This window comes from Solea senegalensis, linkage group LG5 (assembly GCF_019176455.1).
Source record: "Solea senegalensis isolate Sse05_10M linkage group LG5, IFAPA_SoseM_1, whole genome shotgun sequence".
Taxonomy (NCBI): Eukaryota; Metazoa; Chordata; class Actinopteri; order Pleuronectiformes; family Soleidae; genus Solea; species Solea senegalensis.
Genome location: NC_058025.1, coordinates 23,447,710 through 23,473,181, shown reverse-complemented (window position 1 = coordinate 23,473,181; position 25,472 = coordinate 23,447,710). Strand labels below are relative to the sequence as shown.

The 25,472-nt window shown below is 40.1% G+C and overlaps 1 protein-coding gene across 1 annotated transcript; it reads left to right on the top strand.

Annotated features, from left to right (window-relative positions):
- The first annotated feature begins 3,004 nt into the window (after window positions 1-3,004).
- On the top strand, window positions 3,005-21,964 carry txnrd2.2 (thioredoxin reductase 2, tandem duplicate 2). Its single transcript, XM_044026806.1, has 17 exons — window positions 3,005-3,080; window positions 4,134-4,199; window positions 4,294-4,350; window positions 4,437-4,581; window positions 5,034-5,108; window positions 6,041-6,119; window positions 6,703-6,765; window positions 7,042-7,112; window positions 11,002-11,021; window positions 11,475-11,566; window positions 11,658-11,832; window positions 17,019-17,155; window positions 18,758-18,853; window positions 19,063-19,155; window positions 20,494-20,565; window positions 20,775-20,872; window positions 21,480-21,964. Exons 1-17 carry the CDS (start codon window positions 3,005-3,007, stop codon window positions 21,601-21,603), a joined length of 1,539 nt encoding a protein of 512 aa, XP_043882741.1. The 3' UTR covers window positions 21,604-21,964.
- Window positions 21,965-25,472: the final 3,508 nt, after the last annotated feature.

The window sequence follows — 25,472 nt, the reverse complement described above, 5'->3', positions numbered from 1 at the left end:
GTTTTTTTTTTTTGTTTATAAATGATTTGTGTTTTTTGGAAACAGAGGCAGTGGATTATTCTCTTGTTAAAAGGATAGATCTAAAAACATTTTCTTTTTATTTTTGTTGGTTTTATATAAATGTATATTAGGTTCAAAATGAAAAAAAAAAGAAGAAAAAAACACGGAAGGAAAAAGCAAATAAAAAAAAATCACGGACTTCTTAGTTGTGTATTAAAATCACATTATTTGGAAAGCACATCTCATTTAATAAAGGGTCACCATGTTTGTAAACAAGAAATAACCACGTAACTTAAGTGTGTGTCAAATGTTGTCGAGTTACGCCGACGATCACCTATTTATATTTTGTATCTGTCGAAAAAAAACAAGGTTTCCGGAAAAAAACAGTTTATCTGCAGTGTTCTTTCTAAAGGCGATGAGTACATAACTGTCAAAACAGACACAGCGGAGGGATCAGGGGATCGGATAGAGGTAGTGGGGCAGACGAGAGGTGGCAGTAGTGTTAATAAAAGTCCCTTCATTTTTCTCTCAGATGCATTTAGACAAATTTGCCCTGAATCCTCTTTCGCAGGTGCATCTTAAAGAGAAACATTCAGTTGTAAGCATGAGGAGAATCTGTACAGATGTTTATATTTTATTCTTTCCAAGTGCCAGTTTGTCTGTGGTGTTATTTGGATATTAACTAATTCATTTTGTGTGCGGGAAGAGAGTATATGTGTGTACGAGTGGATCTGGATATTCAAGGCAAAGAAACAGAGTTTTGCATTACACTGTAAAAAATCTAAACAAACGAGTTTGGTCATATAGTATATATTTTTACAAAGTTCTAGGGTGAGCAGTTTGAGGTGTAGAAAAACCACAGAAAGAATCTTATTTGCCATTTTGCTCTTGCTTGTTGAGACTCCAATCAAAATCAAGCGGTCGCGTGTACGGTCTCCTTCCTGTCTCCTAATCCAGCTCGACTAGGAGACAGAAACAGAGTCCAATCCCGGTTGGTAACACTCATGCGTCATCAAGTCGAACAGCATGTGCCTGCATTGAAGTCTGATTTTTTTTCTTTGCAACGTATGTGACTTTATAAAGCTTGCATATTTTACACAGTGTTTACAAAAATTGTATGTTGTGGTTAAAAATCAATAAACAAAAAAAAAAACAAAAAAACAACTTACTGTATAAATTTTAATTTTAATTCAGAGGATAATATAGTTATCACAAGACCCAGCGTCCCTACTGTGTGCCCTCAGACGTCTGTGCTGAACCCTCACTACGACATACATAGACCCATATGACTGTCTATTCCTGGCTGCACTGTGCAACACCACAACCAAAGGATTTGGAGGTGTATTTGCATGTCGTCATACATGTTGGTTTTTGTGTGGATGTGCAGCACATTGCGCGTTTACGACATACGATGCCCAGCAACTGTAAAACAAGTGCAGAACGCGGACACACATTGAATCAAACAAACCTACCTGTGTAGATAAAGCTGATCTAAGACCGTCAAAATAAAGTAACTGTTCTACTCAGTAGCAGATGTGTTTGTACCTATCACGTGCCTTAACCTTTTCCATGATATATAAAGATAAGTGTGTTTTATATAACGTTGTCCCTCCCTCTCAACTGTCATCTCTCCATCCCGTTTGTTAATCTCTCCTCCTTCTCCACCCCTGTCAGCCCCTCCTCCCTCCTTGCTCCACTCGATTCATTCGTTCATCATTCGTCCTGCAAACCCCCCACCCCCTCCTCTAAAACCGAGTAGTTTAGACTGTCGGTGGGTTTCTGCCTTGTGTTACATTGTATGATAAACTTTGAAAAGAGATAGAGTCATTTGGAAAAAAAATAATAAAAATGGTTCCGATTTCTTAGAGGAGAAAAGTTGTTGATGCTTTCGTAGCGAGCAGAAGCGATGCCACAGTGACAGAATGTAATATGTTAATTTTACTAATACCCAGAGGCAAATATTACGCTTGTTAAACATAATGGAAAAATACTGGTTTGTAGAGTATAAATTTGGTGTGTTTTCAATAAACCATGCCTGGAAAGAAACTGTTACCTGTCCTTGCGTCTTCTGTATTGATGTTGTTCTCCAGGTTTGTCTGTCTGTCTGTTTGTCAGCATCACGTGAAAGTAATTTCCTGGAAATGGATGTCATGGCCTAAAGAAGAAATGATTAGATTTTGTTTATTGTATTGGCACTGTGGGGAACAAAGTGGCCTTGGCATAAGATTGCATTCTCCGAGTGCTTTCTCTGTTATTCAAGAGAACGTTTTTTAGTTTAAAAGTAGTCATGTACAACATATAGACACCAGATGTGGCATAGAACATATACAACCATAACATAAAAGGAAAATAAAGAAGAGAAGATTTCAACTGTCTGGGTTGTTAGATATGGATATGGTTTGTATGCAGTGTTCAATGTTTTTTACAAAAACAAGAAATATAGGTTTTCTATTGCCAAACTTGCACTTTTTTCAAAGAAAATCAAGTATTTCAATACATGAACAATGATGAATCTGTGGACAATGCCAGAAAAGATGTAGTACAGCTCCACGATGGTTGTCACAAAATACACAGTTTATGTCTCTTTTAAATGTTACCATATTAATTGGCAGGATAATGCTTGTGAATAATGTTCAAGGACACTTCCTTCACCTTATGCATAATGATGTATTTGTCTCACCTGACTCACCAGTCAGCTGCTTAAAGCCATCTATAATTTTCCAAATATATGGTGAAAAGTGGATTTAATTAATGAACTGTGCCAAAAGAACCTCTTTATGTAATGTTTATAATTTCACAGGCATTTTTTCTACATTGTAAACACAGTTGTTACAAGTGACAATTTGTTTTATAATTAATAGTTTAAATTATACTTGACAATGTCCATATATCATTTACATTAAAGATGTGAACGTTGATATAGTCGAAATTCAAGGATTTCATTTCTTTTCAGGCAATTCTTTGGCCACTACAAACCCGCTCAGGGTCCTTTCATAACAACAACATGGCTGCCTTGTGTAGAGGCAGGCACCGGTGGAAAAGGATTCATAGTTTATTTGTTTTAACAAGAAACCTGTCAGGTAAAACTATCATGTTTTATTTAAAGTAAGAAAATGACAGACTTTGGTTATAGTTGAACGTGTTGTTGGAAGTACAAATGTGATTCGTTCATGTCATTTCCGTCAGTATCACGTATCACAGGTGTTAATTACGTTAACTAATAACGGCTGCGTTCCATTTCAGCTTTCACAGTTTCAGGGTCCATGTTGGCTCACTGTCACACCGTCCTGACCTTCATGAACCGAACGCAGCCATCGTTAGTGTTGAGTCACCATGCTCTTACATGACAAGTATGCTGTGAAAAACCTGATATCTTTCACCTTTTAAAAGAAATGACACTTGTCAACGTCTTTCTCAGCTAATTAGTTTTACGAAGAAGGAGCTAGTATTGCTAATAAACTGCCGTTAAACACCGCGAAGACGAACATTCGGCTTGACTTTGCGACTAAAGATGACAGAAGGTGATAGAGAATGGGCAGTGGTGTAATATTACGGATGGACAAGGTAAACAAAAGGGTTACAGCCACATGGGTTAAGAAAAGTAAAGGTAATGTGTTTAAATGAGGCTTACTGCAACACGGATGTCAAGTGCCATTAAACACCAAAGAAGATGAAGAACAAACTAAATGAGAGAGAACATGGAACCAGTGTGCCTTATTGTGGTTGCAAACTGCTATAAAACCCAGAAGAGGTGAAATAAGGACATAGCTGGGAGAAAGGTTAACTTATATGCAGGTTAATGTCAAGAAAAAGACCGGTAAATGCAGCTGTTATGTCACTAGAAAAAAGACTTTGCAAAATAAATTACAGTTGCTCCTGACGTGCATCAGTAGGAGTTTGTATGCTTTGTATTGCTGCCACATGATTGGCCATTTCGTGATCAAATTGCTCACGTGTGTGTATAGCTGAACCATTTATGGAATAGTACAGTGGGAATAATAGTGTTCTTCCAGGTGTATCACACAAGTCAGTTCACATTGAATTAAAAAACGTATACATATAAATCCTATGTGAAAGTGGAGTCATGTACACACTTTTGACTTTGTTAATAATCATGCAGTGTTCTTGTGCAGGGAAGTATGACTATGACCTGGTGGTTATTGGTGGCGGTTCAGGAGGGCTTGCCTGCTCCAAAGAAGGTGAGATCTCAATGTTTTTACGCAATTAAATCCTTTTCAGTGCGTTCATATACATCTCAATCTAACATTACCATGACATATCCACTGTCTACAGCAGCACAATTGGGACAGAAGGTTGCCGTTTTAGATTATGTGGAGCCATCTGTCAAAGGTAAAATAGAGGTCATTGATACCAATTGTTGTTTGAAGATTTGATCATGTCATTGTTAAGTCCTCTGGAAATGCTTTTCCACACAGGTACCAAGTGGGGGCTTGGCGGTACGTGTGTTAATGTCGGCTGCATTCCTAAGAAGCTCATGCACCAGGCCGCTCTGCTTGGCACTGCAGTCAAAGATGCTAAGAAGTTCGGCTGGCAGATCCCAGGGCCAGTCTGCCATGACTGGTGAGTGGAAACCAAGCACAACATGGTTTGTCATCATGCTGAGAATTAGTAGCTGAACAGCACCATCTAGTGCTATACTTGCAGCACGACAGCAGCAAGGTTATAAAATGAACTCGAAATGAGAGTGTGAATAAGTTATCCTGCTGGATTTGAGTTATATCTTTGTCTGGCCATTCAGACGTCCTTGCTTATTACATTTATACACTTGGATGTCTTTATTATTATTAAAATGACCTTCGAAAGAAACTTAAATAAAAGGAGATGATATGAGAAGTGTAGTGGGGTAGTTTTTGCCTTGTTAATAGAAGGAGCTGTCTTGGCTTTATTTTCCTTTTTAATATCTTTTGAAGTGTACTTAACACACATATTGTGAAAAGCCTCATCTTTGCACTGTCAATCAGGACTGCAGGGGTCTGATGTGTTTACATTAATACCTGTGCTGTGTTCATCAGGGCGACCATGGCAGATGCTGTTCAGAACCATGTCAGGTCACTGAACTGGGGTCACAGAGTTCAGCTCCAGGACAAGTAAGTGACTTCACATCAGCTCGCTTCATTCACACTTGTTTCTTTCTGGGATCAAGTCTTAATGAAGTAATTAATTGATTTAAAGGTGGTAATAAGAGATCAGTAAGTTAATACAATTTAATATGTAGGTAGGTTTAGCTGGTCTTACAGAGTTTCATTAGAGAGATTCAGTTTTTTTCTCAGCTGTTAAGCAGATATGATGTATTATGCGTCCACAGCTGAAGGGACTCCTACTCAGTGACTACATGTTGATTGAGTGACTGCCCAGGGGCAAACAGGTGTTCACCTCTCTGTGAAAGCTCCTAGTATTATATATTTTCTGTCCAATGAGGTTTTTGCCGAAATCCAATATGTTAATAATTCTTTTAATATGATGTTGTTTTCTTTTAATTAACAATTAGCTCTAGGCTGTGTTTTCTGACCAGATTAGTAACCAATAGTCCTTGTTTATCTATCGCAAGTAAATTATGTATGTTTGTGTAATTATACCACTGTAGCGATCCTTACTCTCCTGGTGTAAGATACCACATTAATTTGATTTAAGAATTTACTCATTTATTTAAAATTGAATTATTTGAAAAGATTAAGTCAGAAGTTTAAATAAAATGAATTGGTTTAATATTAATTACAGCTCTTTGTTTTGAATTTACAGGTTTTACACAGCTTACTGAATTTCATGAAGAAATCTTATCATCACCACAACATAGACTAGTAAAATGTTTGTTTTTCTATCAGAACTGAGAATGAAATTAGAAACACATACAAAATGTCTGTATCTAATGTGTTTAAAACTTAATGTTTAAATGTAAAGAGTAGAGTATGTTATTGAGAAATGATGACAGGGTTATGAGTAAATCTGAAACAATCAGTGGTCTGTTCTCCTGCTGGTTCATGCACCAGTGGCAGTAATGTCTTCATTTTCTGTTTGGCAGGAAAGTAAAGTATCTTAACGTGAAAGGAAGTCTGGTGGACGAACACACTGTTAAAGGATTAACCAAAGCAGGAAAAGAGGTCAGCTGACAAATTCACATTTACTTTACTGACTATTATAATTATATTTAGTGGGCTTGACACTTTTTTCTTTGATGTATTTATTTATTTATTTTCATGTTTTGATATTTACTACTTCTGTTAGTTTAACATGCATTTATTGTTTTTTGTTTTTTTAAACTGTAAAGTACTTTAATATAATTTTGAATGTTGCTCCATAATTAAAGGTATTATTAATATGTTATTGTTTTAAATTACTTATCATATGTCTATATTTAGCTTTCCCTATTTCCCTTTAATTGAAAGCTTTACTTTTTTTAAAGTGAACATTCAAACTTGCATTTTGAACGTAGCAGTTTAAGTTTCTGTTTGCTTTAAATTAAAACACACAATCTAAGTTCAATCAACTTTGGGATCCTAACTTACTGTATATAGATAACAATGTATCAGCCAAGTGCTGTTTCAGTGATTTCACAGAGTGTTTCCATCAACACCTGAATACACAATACTGTGGAGACAATTTGCTTTCATTGAACATTTCCTTGTTTTTAAAAGGATATGAACAAAGAGTTTTTCCACTCATTTCCCCTCCTCTGTCATACAGATGGTCGTCACTGCCAAGAACATCGTCATCGCTACAGGTGGACGGCCTAAGTACCCCACGAATGTAAGCATCAAAATTATTGTTTGTCTCTGTCTGTGCTGTTTGGTTGGTTGGATTCATTGTAGACATGAACGTGTGTGAGAGAGTTAAAGACCTCACAGCAGCAGACAAAACAGCTGAAGTGAGTTTTGGAAACATTCCACTATGGCACATACAGATTACACAAGTCTCAACACACCAAAAATGGTAGGTTTTAGAGAGCAGACTGTTATTGATAGATATGGTGATAGCTCATTGATAGGTTGATGGTTATGTTCGCTACTTTGACTTTTATTGCAGATCCCTGGAGCGATGGAGCATGGCATCACCAGTGATGACATATTCTGGCTGAAAAAATCGCCCGGAAAAACGTGAGGATTATTTTTATTTTATTTTTTAAAAAACACCTCCCTACATTAAACTGCAATACTAAGTATTAGATCTTGATATAAAGACACTTATCTAAATCTAAAATACTGATGTCCCCGAGATTCTCTTAACAAAGAGGTACAAGAGAAACGGAGCCTCCGACCTTTGCAGTATTAATGTCTTGCTGTACCAGGTTCTACCATGCTTGCTGACACAACATGTCCTACTGTCACGCACTGTAATCACTCATCGGTGACATGCAGTTTGTTTTTCTCCTTTCCTGTCAGCCTGTCCTCGCCTCATGATTCAGATTAGCGGCGTGCATCCTGACCTTTACAGAACAAGCCCTTTAATCCAACCATTTAGCTCCTGTCATCACCTGGTTAATTGGTCTTTCCCCGATGTTTCCTCTTGGCACAACATGCACACGGTGACAAGAGTTTGTGGTGTACCTGGGTTGCAGCGGTTTGTGTGGTGGAAACAGATAAGCGGAAATAATTTAGATATTTAAGCTTTGTGTGTGTCTTGGCTGTATACCTTGGGAGCGGAGATTTTAATTGTAGATAATTCTAATTGTTTTTCAACAGATTTTAATGATTTGGGCTGAAAAGTTCTGCTTGTGTAGTCAACATGCTGCACTTCACCTGTGATGCTGTCTTGTTCAGCATCACTGGTTTCTCTATTATGTTTCTTCTATGTTGTATGTGCTCTGCTGTTCAACCACTTGGTGGCAACACAGAATCAGTTACAGTTCACAAAACATCCTTACAGTGACCACGGTACCATTGAGCAAAACACCTTTGTATAGGAAGCAGAATTATCCACTCAGGGAAAGCACTTGTGTTCAGGAAACCCTTTCATGTAAGAGTGCAGTGGTTAGAGGAGTCATCTGCCTCCCTGCAGGCTGTGAGCAGTTAGCTGAGGGTTAGCGTTAGCTTCATTAATAGGGGCACCAGGTTTTGCTCCTGCAGAGCTGTCAGCTTTGCAGGAGAAGACCAAAAGACATGTAGGTCCCAGCAAATGATGTGTGTCTAATGGGCCTTGGAGTTCACACAGAGCTAAATGACAGATTTGGCCTCAGGGACTAAGCCCAGAGCTGACGACCTCCATCATGTTACTGGGAGAATGTGCTCAGCACGTGCCAACAGGACTCTGATATTGGTCGAGGTATAAGCTTAAGGTGTACTTGAATAATATGGAGCATATATGGATTCCATATTGCGACATAATCTGATAATATGTATTGACTACACTTACAAATAAAAATAGGAAAATATCATCATTTACAGCACTGTGCAAAAGTCCTAGCCCACCATTAGCTTTGTTTTTGGCCTCGCTGACGCAAAGTGACTTAAATGTGTTTGTAATGCTTTAACAGGTCCTGTATTATCCTGGGGTAATGGGACTTTTTTACAGCAGCCATCTCGAACATGACATAGTGGGACAAACACAGATGTTACCGATGACATTATCTATATATGGGGTACAGGAAAATATATATACAGTACATATGTGTATATATATATATATATATATATACACATATATATAGATATAGATATATATATATAGATATGTATAGATTTTACACTTTTCCTGTATTTTAGGTTTTTTATAAATAGATTGAGAAATAATTATATATCTCGTAGAATTTTTAAAACAACAAATCTAACAATTTTAAAAGCTTATTAAAGGTAAGTGTCATCTGCTTCAGATAAATAATTGCATATGTTTTTGCATTGTATCAATTATTAGCATCCATGACAAATACTTCTTACCTATCTCCTTAAATTACAAAGGTACAGTAAATTACAGAAGTTTAGCATAGAGTCTCCGTGTTTCAGGACAGATATTTGAAGCATATTGTATGTCCTCATGCTTCAACCGACCACTAATAGACAAAATATTCTTATCATTTACACAGGACAGTGTCTACTGTAAATCCAGTCTTTTTGTTTATTTATTTTTGAAGCTTCTGAGGAACAATCAGAAAATCTTTGACAGGACCTGTGGGTTTAGTTGACGCCTTAGCTCTGAAAGCACGTTACCTATCTACTGAAAGAGCTGAGCCTCAACAGTTTTCTGATGTTTGTCACCCCCTGATTTAATTCCAGTGTAATATGAGACCACATGGGATACGTTTTATTAAACACATTTACAGTTTAGACTGTTTGATGTCTGTCTGTGACATTTCCTTTAATCTAGTGTAGCAGTTTGTCTCAGACACAGATAGTGATCTAAGTGGGGAACAGGAAACAGATTCATGTTACTACATTTTTGTGCCGCTAGACTCATTAGTATTTTCTGAACTGCTTTTCACTGCACTTTAAAATCACACTGCAGAGCAATGTCAGATATTATGTTTTCCCTGAGGCCAACAGCATTGATATGTCCACATGCAGTATTTATGTGGCTCATAAGATGAAGATTCTTTCTCTTTCAGATCTCGGGGGTATCAGTGGGTTTCCGTTGTTCTTGCACTGAAGCATGATGACAATAAAGCTTATTGTGATCTTAAAATCTTGTCATTTAAATAGTCATATGTACTTTATATGGCAGGTATTGACAGGAACCAAACTCAAATGCATTCTTCTGATATAATCCAAACTTAAAACATATTTACATAGAATAGATACCCAGTAGTGTGGTGACAGTTCTTATTGTTTTTTGTTCTTTTTATTCTTTTAGCTCACTTTTTATTTGGTGCTTTATTCTTTGATTTATGTTTCATGAATTTGTTTTTACTGTCTGCTTTTAATGGGTATTATGTCCCTGATGTATCAGGATTTGCCCATGAAATTCATAAAACAAATAACAGTTAACTTTTGCAAAGCCAGAGTCAATTGTTATGGAAGGAATTTTTATTCTAAATGGTTTTTAAAAAGGTTTGGATCTGATTTGGAGAACATTGGCAGTGTACAAAAAACGTTCAAAATCATTTGAAAGAAAAAAAGGCCTTGGAAATGATTCAAAATGCCCCCAAAATGTATTTTAAGGAGGCATAAATGCCCCCACATTTCTTCACAACATGTTTTCCAAATGTACCTTCATACCATAAACATCACCATGATAGAAAAGGGTCAGAAATGGTTATAAAGCTGTATCAGCATTGCCATTTATTTGACACATGTAGTGTACCAGAGTAGACTTCAGACCAGTGGATGACACAATCAGACTCAGTGAGTAAGAAGCAGGGTTAGGGGAAAGGACACAGTTTGTTAGTGATGAAAGTGCAGAATCAAGCTAAAGCTCTTTGCCTAATCTTCTTTAAGCCACTTGACAATACGTGCTAAGAGCAGCTGTGCGTTACATAGACGTGGGGAAAATGGGCACTGGGGCTTTTAGTGGTTGGTGTTAGCACGGACAACCGCAGGAAGTGCTGCAGGCACCCAAAGCTGTCAGGTGGAGCAAACCCAAAGAGAAGGGAATACAGAGCTGAAGTGGTAAAAACAAGGCAGACGGGGGGGGCCTCATCCATGCGGGTGATGAGCTTCACTCAACGGACTGATGTGTGGACTTGAGCCCTGAACATGGCACACCCCATCCGCAGGGATTAGCCTAAATGCTAGCAATTAGCCTTCCTCCACACTCAGATGTCAATGCTGGATTAGATTTGGGATTCACCTGGACCACACACGCCCACACACACACAAACAACCTTTACTTTGGCCCTTTTGGTACATTTTCTTCACACCTCTTCACTTCCCCCTCTCAGGTTATTAAGTTTTATAATTCATCACCTCTCTAATTCTCGTATTTAAAGTAAACTTTTTCAACTGTGGACTTGCTTTTGTTTTATTTGGCCAGTGTGTGCTGCACAAAATGATGACATGTATTTTTTACTGTAGTACTGGTTCAACTGAGAGCTTGTCTTTTATTTGTTTTTCACAGACTTGTGGTTGGAGCCAGCTGTATCCTTTGTCTACAGAGAGCTTGTGAATGGAAACACTGCACAAGTCTCCTGGTGATTAGTTGAGAAAATGTTGACTTATTGACTCAATTTCCCAAACATTTGATATCAAATTATTTAATTATTCAGCAATATAATACTTAATAGCACTAACTACTTGTTTAAAACTCAGGTGTTACTGTATATCTGAATGTTCAACATTCAGAATAGCTTTGACTTTTTACAGTAGAAGATGCAACACTGTAGGTACTGGTTATTTAGTGAACCAAGATTAAGTTACACTGTGAAATTTCTCCAGATGCAGTTAATGTATTTTGTTAATTAGCTGTGTGACTTATTTTTAGCTATTTATTGATTTGTAAAAATTTATCCGATGTTAAGAATATCACTTGTGTGTACCGTACATGCAAACTATGCACTTTAATCTTTAATCTTTAACCTGTTGTTGCACCAGATGTGGCACTGGAGTGTGCAGGGTTCCTCACAGGTATCGGCTTAGACACCACAGTGATGGTTCGCAGTATCGCCCTCCGGGGGTTTGATCAGGTATTGCTCCCCCGTCTGGATTGTCTAACTGTTACGATTGTGTTTTTGTCATGTTTTTGAAGGTATATGTATATGTTTTTTTCTTATGCAGCAAATGGCAGGTCTTGTGACAGACTACATGGAGACATATGGTACCAAGATTGCATGGAAATGTTTCCCAAAGAGAGTGGACAAACTGTCCTCGGGAGCCTTGCAGGTTACCTGGATTGATACCCAGACAGGCAGCGAGTACAAGGACACCTACGACACCGTGTTATGGGCAGTTGGTGAGTCTGTGTGTGTCTTTTGATGTAAGTTAGAAACAAACCTGAATATATGGAGGTAAAATGGAGCATTAACACCCTGAAGTGGCAGTAGCTTATATGTGGTGGTTACAGAAAACAGTGGACGTTTCAAATCTTATATGCTTGAGAATTGTATGCAGTTGAGGCTAGTGACGCAAAACTGAGGAAACGTGATTGGTATTAGTCTAGACCTGATACAAGACAGACTACGCAAGGCAAAACTTTAATGTGTCATGTTCTAACTTGACAGTGTAATGTCTTGCAAAACCTCACAGCAACTTTTAACTTGAGGAAATCAAAACTTTTCTTTGTGATTTTGGATATAAACTTGATTTCTACTCTTACTTGTACATGTTTTTCCTTTACAAAGTGGACCAGATTTTCTTTAATTAATTGGGTGGTAAGGTTAAGATTAAAGTAAGGATGATGTCCCTGTTTGTTTACATAACAACAATCTGCTATCCGACTGATATGTCAGGTCGCTGTAGAAATATGACATGCTTATAAATGGCTTATTCTGTAGCCATGTAAACATTAAAATTATATACAAGCATACTTGAAGAAAGCATATTAAATTTTTGCCAATAAACCCTCCAAAATGTATCACAGTTGACCTTTTAAGTTATTTAGGTTGATTCCTTTTAATTATGATACAACGACTTGGCCACAACGACTTCCCTATTTATCGCCTATTTTTAAAACCTTTGTCGGGATTACATGTAAATCAGCACCTGCATTTTTCCCTCTAATAATAAAAGGTCCCTGAAATAAAACGGTGCTATGACTGTGTTCTCCCTGCCACCATTAATTTCATTGTCATCCTAAATAGAATGCAGTGTCAGCAAATACAGGAGAATCAAGGCTGAAAACAAAGTAATAAAGCGTGAGTGATGGGAATGGCCAGGGGAAGTGTTAATCACCCACTGCTGGTTCTCTGGTAGGAGAAGGGCAGAACAGGGCAGGATACACCCAGGCACAGGGTCACTGTATTCCCCTCTTTGTTCTACTTCTTCTTCTGTGCTTTCCTGCCTATGCCAGCCGTGCGGAAACCAACCCTGCATCTGTCTCTGCCATCCCTGCCCACAGCCCTCTGCCTGCCACTGCTACCAGCTCCCTGCCTCCTCTTTCTCATCTATACGTTCTCCATTCCCCCCATTTCACTTCTGCTTTTCCACCAGCAGCATGAGTAACAATGGAGGGAACATCCGTCAGAGTCACAGCCGTCACTTTATTTGTGTTGGGCCTTTTCAAAGACAACGCCGTGTTTCCGAAACTCTGACTTCCAGGTTTTTACTTTATGAGACTGTGTGTGTGTGTGAGGGAGGGAAACGAGGTCCTTTTGCTCCATGCGTGTGACAGTGACAAGGATGTGCGTGACCCTGCAGCTGAAATGACGTTCTTTCTTTCCCACATCATCTCAGCAGAAGACTGTTGTTGAGAATGGAATCAGCATAGAGTGCGTGTATCAGTAGGTTTTTGTCATGACATGTGTGAGATTTTGCCTCCCTTATGTCTCCGATCCTCGTTAGAGTGAGAGTTCACTGTCACAGAAACTCAGCCAAGCACTTGATATTATTAAACCAAACATATATAGTTTGGATCTAATTGACTGTGCATAAGACTGCCAGTCATTTAATATGGCAGCCAGTATTAGTCAAAACACTAGCAGCGATTTCCTCAGTGCTACTACCCAAACCTTTGTAAGGTTCCTATATTCACTGTATATCCATTGCAACTTTTGTTCCCATATAGTCTAGTGAGAACCAGTAACATGGTGGCCTCTGCTCTTTGATGTGTGCCAGCAGGAGTTATGAGTACAAGGCCACTTCCCTTTATGTGACCTTACACTAGGGGCCAGGCAGTGTCCCAGGCCTCTGTGGAGTTATTAAAGGCCAGAGGGGACCGGGGGACAGTATCACCACTGTCCGCTACATCCTTCTCACCAGCCCTGCCCGCCGCCACCTTTCCCCTGCTCTTTCCTGGCCTCATGGCCGCTCCCCTGTCCAGGTGTGCCCACAGAAACACACCAGGAAACAGAACATTTCCACACTTCCTGTCTGCATGCGGATAGTGGACACATTAGTCTTCCTCCTCGCTTTGCTCTGCTGTATGTAAGGACCTCATTTAAAAACATTCCCTGGTTAGACTCTCTCAGTTTAGTTCAGACAGCTCCTCTGTCTCATTTTTTCTTTTCTTTTTTTTTTACATTTCCCTTTGGGTTAGCAAAATTTGCAAAGGGCAGTTGAGAAAACAGCATTTGTTAAGTTTGAAACCAAATATGGTTAAGAATCTTACTGTAGCACTGTGAATCATTCAATATATATATATATAAATAAAAAGTGGGGCTGTTTAATTTGTACTATTAATTTTGGTTATTTAGTCCAGGTGAATGATTAAACAATTGTGATTGACATAGAAAAGGAAACGGAACATGTGTCTTATTTAAAAGCTCTGTCACCATTTTTTTTCAAATTATATCTACATACGTTTTCAACTTTGTTAAGGTCTGTGGTGATCATTTTGAGGCTTAAAATCAACAACTAGGCACTTCTAAGTTGTTCTTATGCCTCTGAAGTTTTCATTTCAACTCTGGTTCAAGATTACTATATAAATTATTGTATGAAATAGCCAAACTGCCGTCATATTTAGTTGTTGCTTAGCTCTCGATGCATAATTTCACCTGTCCACAGAGAAACACAAGTACAGAAATGTGGATTTTTAGTTATTCACACAGACATTAAGAACTTTGTTTCCTGTGAGCCCGCTATCAATTTGCATAATAAACCCATGTAATCAGTCTATGGCATCCTGTAAAAATCTATGCTCCTTAGAATAACAGTCCCCACATATTTTGCTCTCCCTTTTGTCTTTGTTCATTTGATTGATCAGATAAGCGTCCAGCTCTCATTTCAGCTGTGTGGTGGTTTGTTGTGGCTAATTAGTCTCGCCATCTCGGGGCTTCCTTTTAATGTCACAACACGCTTTGTTCAAATTGACCACAGTGTGTGTGGTGTGTGTCCCAGCTCCTGCCACGTTCCTTATCAGAGCCAACTCACTGTTGTTGCGTCATCACCTTACAATGGAGCCATGGTCACTGCCACAGAGCGGCACTGATCGGAATTACAGACAGGAATGCTTCATGTGTTCAGAGAAAGTTTATACTCACCAGTCAGATTCTGCTGATAGAGAGATTTGATGGCCTATACTAAGACCTTTTGCAGTTCCTGATGCTGAAACTTGATATTTTACAGCAGAAATATGAAAGTATGTAACACTTAAGCTGCAACAGCTGTCGTAGAGGCAACACCTTGACAGGGTGTCGAGCATTATGGACACAAATTCCCTACTTTCTATCAAGATTTATAAGCTATATAATATAAACACATAAACTGCACTGTAGAGCAGCAACTAACGATTTTTTCCATAATTGTTGAATCCGTCGATTATTTTCTCGATTAATCGTTTGGTCCATAAAATATCAGAGAACCTTAAACAATGTTGATCGGTGTTTGTCAAACCTGGAAAAGATGATGTTCTCAAATGTCTTGTTTTGTCCACAGACCTCATTTAAATGGTTTGTAAGATTTCTTTGTCATCCAGAGCAAAGAAATGAAGTAAATAAACAATTAAACAATTCGGAAATCTTGTTTTAATCATGAAAAAAGCTTCAAACCGATAAATCGATTATCAAAATAGTTGTCGATTAATTTAATAATTGGTGAATTGTTTCAGCTCTATTAAATATGATAACCAAATCTCTACATTTATTATCAGTTTAGATGATGTTCTTGTTATACACTAGTTACAGAATATGCTTCTAATTACATTGTTGGGTAACACATAAATGATCATATATATTTTAAATAAATATTCCTAATCTGAATTAAAGCATGAGTGTTAAAATGGGAATATAATCTCCAGGTTTATTGTAAAACATTCCTTTTTTCTTTAGAGGCTACATTTATACATGGACTATTCCAGCAGTGTAGCAATCGAATATAAGAAAATATTTACAACTCCTGCGTTTGGGAAATGCTCATGACTGCCTCACTTCCTCCTCTGTGCTCTCTATCTCAGTCAGCCACCCATGCTGTGGAGCAGTAGACAGGTCCCTGTAGCCCCCTGGTCTGAGAAGAGGGGGAGCACGTTGTTCTTTGGCTCCAGTCAGGAAAAAGGGTCTCGGGGGTTTGTTATTTTTGCTGTCCGATAGCATCTACATTGGTACCTCAGTGCCGGGTGTTTATTATGCTACCCAGGCAGGTTATGAGGAGCTATGGGGAGGGCGGAGGAATGAGTGGTTCATGCTCCATCACCATGGAGACTCAGTGTCGACAGTGTCAGTCAACCATCTCCCAGGAAGTGTCAGAAATCGCACCTTAGTTTGTCCCATGGGATTGATGGGATTACCAATGCCCAGCTGCTCATCAGTTCTCCGTATCTCCAGCTGACCAGATGTTCTTGACAGAGAAACTCTATATAAATGTCTGTGCTCTGTGGTCAACAGTGACTCTTGCTGTTTTGTCCATCTGACACTTAAAGTATTTGATTTGCAATGATTCAAAACAGTCTCCAGAGGATGAATCCTTATTTATCTCCTGACATTTCACCTACATGTTTCAATTCAGCGACATGTAATGTAATTTCAAAGTCTTCACTTGTACAATAAAATAGATTGGCCTGTGCTTGATAAGTTGGTGCAAAATTCCGTGTCCTTATTCATGGTTCCCAGATTATGTAGTGTAATCATTTGGTGATCCCTTGATTTTTCATCATGCACCATCTAGCAAAATATCAACTGAATATTGTAGTATTTATATAAATAATTTGCCATTGTCGCGTTGATGTCCGCTTCCTGAGGGAGAAGGTGTTGTGCTTATAATGACATTGGCAGGTAAAATCCTTTTAAACATTTGATGTTGGCATGCTGCCATCATTTAGCATTTAGAGAGCTACTGATATAAAGCTTTAATTTCATTTTCAGTTTTCTCTTGGCTGTCGACACCACAAATAACCTCTCTATTTGTTGCATCTAGGTTTAAAGTACTTTAATTCTGAATTATGGCACAACTACTGTAATACTTAACATCATCTCCTCACCTCTGTTCTGAATTGTGAACAAAGGTACAGTACGTAAGAAATATTGTCCATTTTTCTCTTCTTGACCTCAGGTAGAGCCCCTGAAACCAAAGCCCTGGGCCTTGACAAGCTTGGTGTCCAAGTCAACAAGGAGACGGGGAAAATAGTTTTAGGTGCTGACGAATCCACATCGATGCCAAACATATACGCCTTTGGTGACATTGGGGAGGTAAGTGTTGTCAACTCTCACAGCAGAAACAGACCTCCTAAGATTTGGAAACAAACACTTACAGACATTTTCAACCATCATAGAAAATACTCATAGGTTGTGGTTGTGAACGAACACTAAAAAATATGAATATATGCAAAGAAAGTGCTTTGTGAACTTGTGTATATTAATATGTACTCGTATCACATTCACTCTTGAATATTATATGACATCAACAGATTCGGTGTTGAGGACATTTGAATGGTAGGCACAGGAACTGCCTACAGCCTAAGCATTTTAATAAGCAGGTTTACTAAAGTAAATAAATAACAGGGTTATGTTTGGTTGATGTTGCACTGATATTTTACTCCAGAAATCGTCATTTTATCACATAGGAACGTTTATGTGCAATGTACTGTATAGTAAGCGGATAAAGCAGTAGAAGATGAATGAATAACAGCAGAGTTGTGGGCAAGACAATGTTTTTCATAATTTATTATTCCTCTGATTTTTATTTTTATTTTGTGAAATGAAAAGACACAAACACCTTAAAATGGATTGACTGCAAGATAAAAGTCTAAACTTTAAATGATAGCAATTTGGATTTCTAGTATGTCTAAACCTGGCCCTCAAGATAAGAGTTGTGTGGGTGAATTTATCTACCTCTGTCTGATGTGCAAACAAAAGATGAAAAATCAAACTTTATCATTACCTCGAAGCTACAACATTTATTTCTGATCAGGAACAAAATATACTCTTCCAACAGTAAGTACTTGGCAGGCGACTAATTATGGAGTGTAGCTTTTCCAGCCCATCAACACATAAAAACTGGCCATGTTAATACTAGTTATACCTGCTGAATGTAATGTCAGTGTTGTTGTTTCATCGCAGCCAGCTATGTGCTTCCTGTCTGCCTCCTAGGCCTTATGACACACACACACACACTTGCAGAGCATCTTTTTGATTGGCAGCTTGCTTTGATGAGTCGCGATTCAACACAATCTGTCTGTCAGCTCGTCACAGTAGCTCTTTTTTTTTCCCCCTTTGTAAAAACCAAGATGGTTTATCTTTCTCACAATTCACCCGTTGCACTTTTTCTTCTTGTTTTTTTGTTGTATTTTTTTTTTGGGTCTCAGGAAAGAGTGCTGCCAAGAACTGCATTATAATGACTCATGCTGTCTGATATATAAACAGTTACTGGAATGCCAGTGCACACATTCACACGCATGCAGAAGTGCAGGAGATGTTTTGGACAACAGGATGTGCAGTGGTAATTTAACAAGTTTATGTCATGCCTTTAGAATTGCCCCGCAGCCCTACTGTTTCCTGTACACCTCACCTTTCTGTGTGTGTGTGTGTGTGTCTATCCATGTGTCCATGACTATGTGTTTGTTTCTTTTGGCAGACTTCCAAATCAATAAAGTGAAAAACACTGTGCGCTAGATGGTTTAAATATTTAACACTCACCACTGTCAGTCACTCATTCATGGTTCACTAATTGTTTGTATTTACATCTGTTCACCTTGAAAAAAAGCAGGTCAAATATTTCTAAAAATTAATGTCAACCATATGTTTCATTTGTTTACTAATGAAACATTTACTAAAACATTTTCCAAATTTCAGGGTCGTCCTGAGTTGACTCCGACAGCTATAAAAGCGGGAAAGCTTCTCGCCCACAGACTGGTTGGTCAGAGCACTGAGATCATGAACTATGACAATGTAAGACATGTGTACACACTAGTGTTTTCCTCTATCTTGAAGGGAAAAAAAAGCATATCGTGGCCCTTTCAGCTTCTTGTTTTATGCTACTTCTATTAAAAGGTAAATAATATAATTTCTGGTATTTTGTGGATGGGATCTCTTAAGCACTCTTATCCACCTGAATGTATACTGTTCTGGGTTCATTTTTCTTTGTGTTCCTGTGACAGGTGCCTACCACAGTATTCACGCCGCTGGAATACGGCTGTGTAGGTTTGTCAGAGGAGGAGGCGGAGAAGAGGCATGGGAAAGACGGCATAGAGGTAACAAATATGATGAAAAAGGAAGGTGATTAGCACAAAGCTCTCCAAAGGTACCTTATATACATCTTCATTTACACATCAGAACGGAAATGTTTCGTACGACCTAGGTGCACATAGACACAGAGTATTGGAGCTTATATAAATAAAACCTAATGCAAAAAGTATATTGTTAATGTCTTAAATTATAAGCCAGGATTAAAGTTGGCCACAGTTGGACATAAATCTTAAACTTGGCAGTGTTGTATTCATGGAACAACACAAAAGTGTTTTGTTTTGATCAAAAACTGAGAGAAGGAATTTCATCCCAGTATTTTACTTAAATTGTGCTTTTAACTACTTTTGTGTGTAAAACCTTTAAAAATAACAAATGTGACATGTAGAAAGAATTGTGTTTCTAATATTTCTGCACATTCCTAATATTAAATGACTGGCTGCATGCCACGCATGCACAAAAGTACAAAGTTACACAGTCAATGTTGGTGGCTTCACCTGCTGTCAACATGCATGAAAAATAAATGTACCATAAGCTCTAAACACACACTGAGGTGTGCGTGCACACGCCCACACACACACACACACACACACACACACACAATGCAAAAGGGAGCAGCACTGTGTCTTACCTGCTCACGTGTACGGTGAGCCCGATGCCCGCCAACACCTGCACAAGGCCGTAGATAAACGGTTTAGCCGGTGAGGTGGGGCTCGCGGCTGTGACTGACAGGCGAGCAGAAGGCCTGATTGAGGTGTGTATGGGGTGATGACAGGAGCGCCGAGATCTGAGGAGGAGCTGCAGCACCAGGCCCCCGACAGCTGCATGGCCGTCGACTTGTGTCGGCACGTTAGCCCCATAGAATAAAATGCACCAGACACACGTCTCAGTCAGGACTTTGAAATCTCTCAGCGTCGTAAACGTGGAGATTTCGATGTAACTCTTGCAAAGACTGTAACTGCGTGCAAGAATTGGCACAGTGGCAATACCGTACGAGTGATGGCACATCCAATCTACCTTTTCTGATTTTATTGATAAACTGTGGTGCATTTGTTTGCATGCTTGATGCATTAAGAACAAGACTGTTTACAAAAGTGACTTGCTTGTTTCAGGTTTACCCTCCCGTAGGGCTGGTGAACAGTCTAATGACAATAGCCTGACACAATTAGCTTCTTCCACTTTTACTCACATCACACGTTTGTCATGATAATTATCAAAAATTGAATGATGATGATAAGTAGAAAGTTTTTTTGCACTGAAATGAAAATGAAGCTCTTCTGGTTTAAGTAATGGTCCACAACATGCATCTTCTCTTCTAGTGATATGTCCTGTGTTTGTCTGTGTAGGTCTACCATGCTTTCTACAAGCCTCTGGAATTCACCGTCTCTGAGCGAAATAGCAGCCAGTGTTACATAAAGGTACATTTGACTCACTGAGTTTTTATAGTTATTTTAAAACATCTGTATCAATTTAAACACTGCTGTCATTTAAACAGAGACTAACTCAGTGTCTGACCTCTGTGTCTTTGTCTGTGGTCGAGCGATTCCTCTTTGCAATCTAAAAGTGCCAATAGAGTTGCCATGAACACCTGCCACCGTGTCTTAAATGTGCGCTTTTACCTCCTCAGGTGGTGTGTGAGCGTGATGGAGGTCAGAAGATCCTGGGTCTGCACTTGACTGGTCCAAACGCTGGAGAAGTCACGCAGGGATTTGCTTTGGGCTTTCAGTAAGTGCAAGGAATGAACTCCCCAGAATACACGCAAAGGCAAATGTTTTCCGTTTACCTTAGTCCAGTGGAATGACTATGAAAATAGTCATGGTGTTGAGTTGATATGTTTTAATTCGGAAATGAATAAGAACATATTTTAGTCAGTACACATTAAAATAAACATTAAACATGAATAAAAGACTTTTAGAGCAAGGATTAATAAAACAAAAAAACCTCCCAGCTTTTCTTACACTCAACACTGGGCAGCAATGTCTAATTTTCACTTCTAATTTCTTTAACCTATAATTTAGGAGATGTGGGATTTTAAATGTACTTCCTTTTGTACATTTTATTCGAAACATCTTACCAACAATAGACCAACTGTTTGATGTCTTAATGAAACTTCATATAATGAATTGCTAATTAGTTACTGATGTTCTTGGCAAATGACGGCTTTTGTTTCATAGTAATTTCACACACCATGTGGAGGACAAAGGCGCTCTTGCAGAAATGATTGAAAGCACCAAACTGCAGGACTTATTAAAGAGCAGTAGAAAAGTTATACAGTTGTCAGTCAGGAGTCAAGGCAACATGAATGAACTCTCTGTGTGTCTGTGTGTCTCAGGTGTGGGGCAACATATTCCCATCTGTTGCAGACAGTAGGCATCCACCCGACATGTGCAGAGGAGGTGGTCAAGGTCCACATCACCAAGCGCTCTGGCTTGGACGCCACTGTCACCGGTTGCTGAGGTTAAGCTCCTCGGTCTCTGAGCACTAGTGAGCACACAGGCTCCCTCAATGGCAGTAGAAAGAAGTTAGCCTGGGCGTTTCGCGCTTTCTCCTCCTCCTCCTCCTCCCTCTCCCGCGCTGACATGGCCTCATCAGATTTATGATGTACCTCCTGTGCACTGGAGTCTCATCTGAGGTCAGTCATAGAAGTCCTGCCTAGGTGTAGTTGGTCATGTGATAACCAAGCCTGTGTATCGGACATTCACACGTACACATGTTGTGTGTATGTTTTTTAAAAGCACACACCACTACAGATCAGGTTAGTGAGTGCCAAAGCTGCAGAGTGAGCTTCTTTTAAATAAACAGGCTCATCAATCAGGATTAAGGCCTGTGCCCACGTTTTGTTGAAACCATACGAGAAAACTAGAACGATCCCTAACGTTTTTCTGAATATATATTCTGCAAATATTGTTGTTTCTCTGGCTGTACTTCCTGTCCATTAGTCTTGGAGGTGACACATACCACACACCCCCACCCCCTCCTTATCCCCCATGACACTGATGGATGGCCCCAGAGCCGTCGCCGCAGCGACACCGCCCCATTTCCCATGGACACACACAAACAGTCGGCAGGCCGCCTGTCTGTCAGCCAGTGAGGACCCGGGCCAGGGAAAACCTAGCTTGTTTAGTGTCCGAGAGTCCAGCAGACCCCCAAACTGTTTCTCCTCCTCAGTCCGAAATCATGAAGGTCTATAGATGGACTGCAAACATGTGCTGTCAGAAGCTGTGTGGATGCCACAGCCCAGGCACAGAACAGCACTATCTATTGACATCAGTATGAGATGAGAGCTGTATTACAGCTGTACTACTCACCCTCGCCCAAAGGTGGCACTGTCACCCTCCATTTCTCCATATTTATTCTGAAGGCAGGAAAGACAGCAACATAATAGTATCCAGTAATCACTGGATATAATATAAGCCTGAATACATTCAGGTTGCACATATAATCCCTTTAATCCCCGTTTATAAAGATGTATTTTCTGGGTGAAGCTGCAGAGCACGCTGGCTTTATTGGTGCCAAACCGATAAGGGTTATCTGTTGTGTATTTACATGGCTGACAGGTTAGGCCTCAAGAGTCATCACTATCGAAGATAAGGTGAGTTGTTTATGTCAATAAAGCAATAATAGACACTCACTGTTGCCCAACACGCTCATACGCTCAAGCAGCTGCCTCCACTGGACATCTTGCGTCTATTAAGTAGAGGAGGAGGAGGAGAACTGTCAATATGGCTGTCCGCTACAGAAGTAGGGGAGCTAAGAGTGAGTAGGTTGGTGGTTGTAGTTTATTTTTATTTGAAGTCTAATCTGTCCTGTCTGATTAATGATTTCGATGAGGGGAGTGACAGCGTGCCAGGAGATGGAGAAAGGAAAAAGACAGCGAAGACCAGGTTTATTTGGACCGGGGTTGGAGGAGAGAGAGCTGAGTTTCAGCCCTGGTTAGGGAGGGAAGGGGGATTCCTGTGTGCTCTATTCAGGGCCGAGGTGCTGACTGAAGGACCCTGACCTCCGCTCAGCAGGAACAGCTTGACTCTATCACTCGGAGCACAGAGGGCTCACATACTGCGGTGCTGCACAGCAGGGGCCTGGGGGGCAGGGGGGTCAGGTTGAGGGGGGGGAAATCATCAACGGAACCAACCAACACAGAGCGGTAGCGGCGTGTTTGCCCAGTGTAATCAAGTCTATGTTCCTCTGCTTAACGAGCCACTTCAGAGACCCCAGGCCGGGCCCAAGGCAGCGCGAGGGAAGTCATTGAGGCCGTCAATGCAACTGTAATGTCTGTTTGCTTTTTACTCTCCACTTCCCTCCAGCTTTGTCTCGTCTGTTATCTTACACACGGTGGCGACCACTTACCAGCTAAAAAAGGAAATGTTTCATGTCAGATCTCCACTGTGAATGATTTCTTTTAATTGTCATTGATCGGCTCCTCGCGCCTCCGACTCCAACACCAGATGACCTCACCTGTGTCCTGCATGAAGCAGTCAGGGTTCAACCTTCAGGTCAGCCAGTTAATGATGACCTGCATTAAAACCTAAAACTTGGGTGGTGCAGGTCTGATGTCACCTGGCTGCCGACTTTAGTAGTTGTAAATAGAGAAGTGTCATTTTCCATTAAAGCGTTGCATTACATTATTTATATGTAAAGTGTTGACAGTGTCTCCATTAAAGTAATGATGCCGACTGATTGAGTGTTTTGCATAAATGATTACACAGTTAATGTGTACAAACCTAAAGTTCAGCATACGTAAGAAATGCAGCCTCTTCACTTTCATTGTCAGTTCAGAAGACTGTTGACTTTTTCACGTCTGTAAATAGGAAAAAATAGGAAGTAAGGAAGGAACTAAATAGGAAGCTGCACAGCCTGCAGCCAGTTTGCTTAGCGCTGATGCAGGAGACGGAGAAACCGTTTGCCTGGGGTTATGTGCAGAACTACTTGGACTTGTACTTCTAAATGTATGTCTCCATCTTAATATTGAGCCGTGTCACAAGGGGGTGGTCACACGCTGACCCCGAGTCGTCTCCGCTGACAGGCGGCTCTGCTATGCGGCCCTGTCACTCAACCCTCTGCACCAACAATGGCAGAAATTCCACTGTGTTTGTTTGGTTAAGGACGGAGCTCTCTGAAACCCCTGAACCTCCTCAGGATCCACGGCAGCCTCTCTCACCCGCAGAGTGAAGCTGGTGTCTGTCCCGACGCAGACAGTGGGAGTAAAGTTCACCCTCCTCCACAAAGAATACCCGGGCCCCATTTAGCAAGTGTGTTTCTTCTGTCCCTCCACAATGGAGCAAACAGGCTAAATCCACCTTGAAATGCACTTAGTAGAACATGTCAACATGTCAGGGTGCGCTCGGTTCTATGTTCAGTCTTAATCCAGCCCATTGAACGCTGACAGTTGTCTGTGAGTCAGACATTCACGAGGCCTTTGTCACTTCAGGTATTGAGCTCCAGTAGTAAAAAGGAAGAGCAGAACCCGTCAGACACACACGTTAAAACACATATACTGGGTACACAGCCCTTCAGCCAGAGCAAAAGCCTCCGGAGGAGAAATCAATACATACCTTGTGTAAACATTAGTAGAAAAAAAAAAAAAGAGGCTCAGCCTGGGTGAGGATTATCCTTGAGAAATGAATGGGGCCAATTATGACTGCTGTGTTGTACTGCCAGTATCTGGCTCTATAGCTGTCAGGCTGAGGTGCCTGCAGGGCCTGGACAGGGTGTGGTGGCTCAGGAGGAGATCCTCTGGAAGCTTGATGTAGTGGGGGGCCCTCACTCAGACTGATAAGCTAAGGTAAGTTCCCAAACTGGTCTAGGAGATTTCTGGCCTCCCATGTTCAAAACAGCCACATCGATATTATGATATCAGAGGTGATGAGATGAGATTGACTCTTCAGAAACATATTTACTGACCTACTTCCTCTAACTACGTCAGTTTTTATACACAACTATGAGCTGTGCACTTTTGTCCCACCAGAACAAAGGCATTTCAAGTTAGTTTGATACAGTTACTCCCCATCAGCAAAGTCAAGGTTGCCTTGTGTGTGTGTGTGTCCCCCCCACACACACACACATCTAAAGTCTGCATAGTTGATTTTGCTACAGCTGTAACTTCCAACAAGAGTCCTTTGATTTCTCCGCGTCCTTGACTTCTCGTTTAACTGCATCCGCTTAGAAACGGTGGGTGAGGTCAGCTGTTGTCACACTTGGGAGCTGTTGGTAGCCCAGTGGAGGTGAGGGCCTGTGAAATTAGCTTATCTGACCTGATAAGGCCAGGACACCCCCCCGCCCCCCCCCAGGAATCGACTAAATTCAATACACATGGCTTCTGCGGCTG

Excerpts from the sequence above, each read along its gene's own strand:
- txnrd2.2 (XM_044026806.1), top strand. The coding sequence starts at position 3,005 with ATGGCTGCCTTGTGTAGAGGCAGGCACCGGTGGAAAAGGATTCATAGT. Across the intron at positions 6,766-7,041 it reads GGCCTAAGTACCCCACGAAT|ATCCCTGGAGCGATGGAGCA; the intron begins GTAAGCATCAAA and ends CTTTTATTGCAG. Across the intron at positions 11,022-11,474 it reads ACTTGTGGTTGGAGCCAGCT|ATGTGGCACTGGAGTGTGCA; the intron begins GTATCCTTTGTC and ends TTGTTGCACCAG.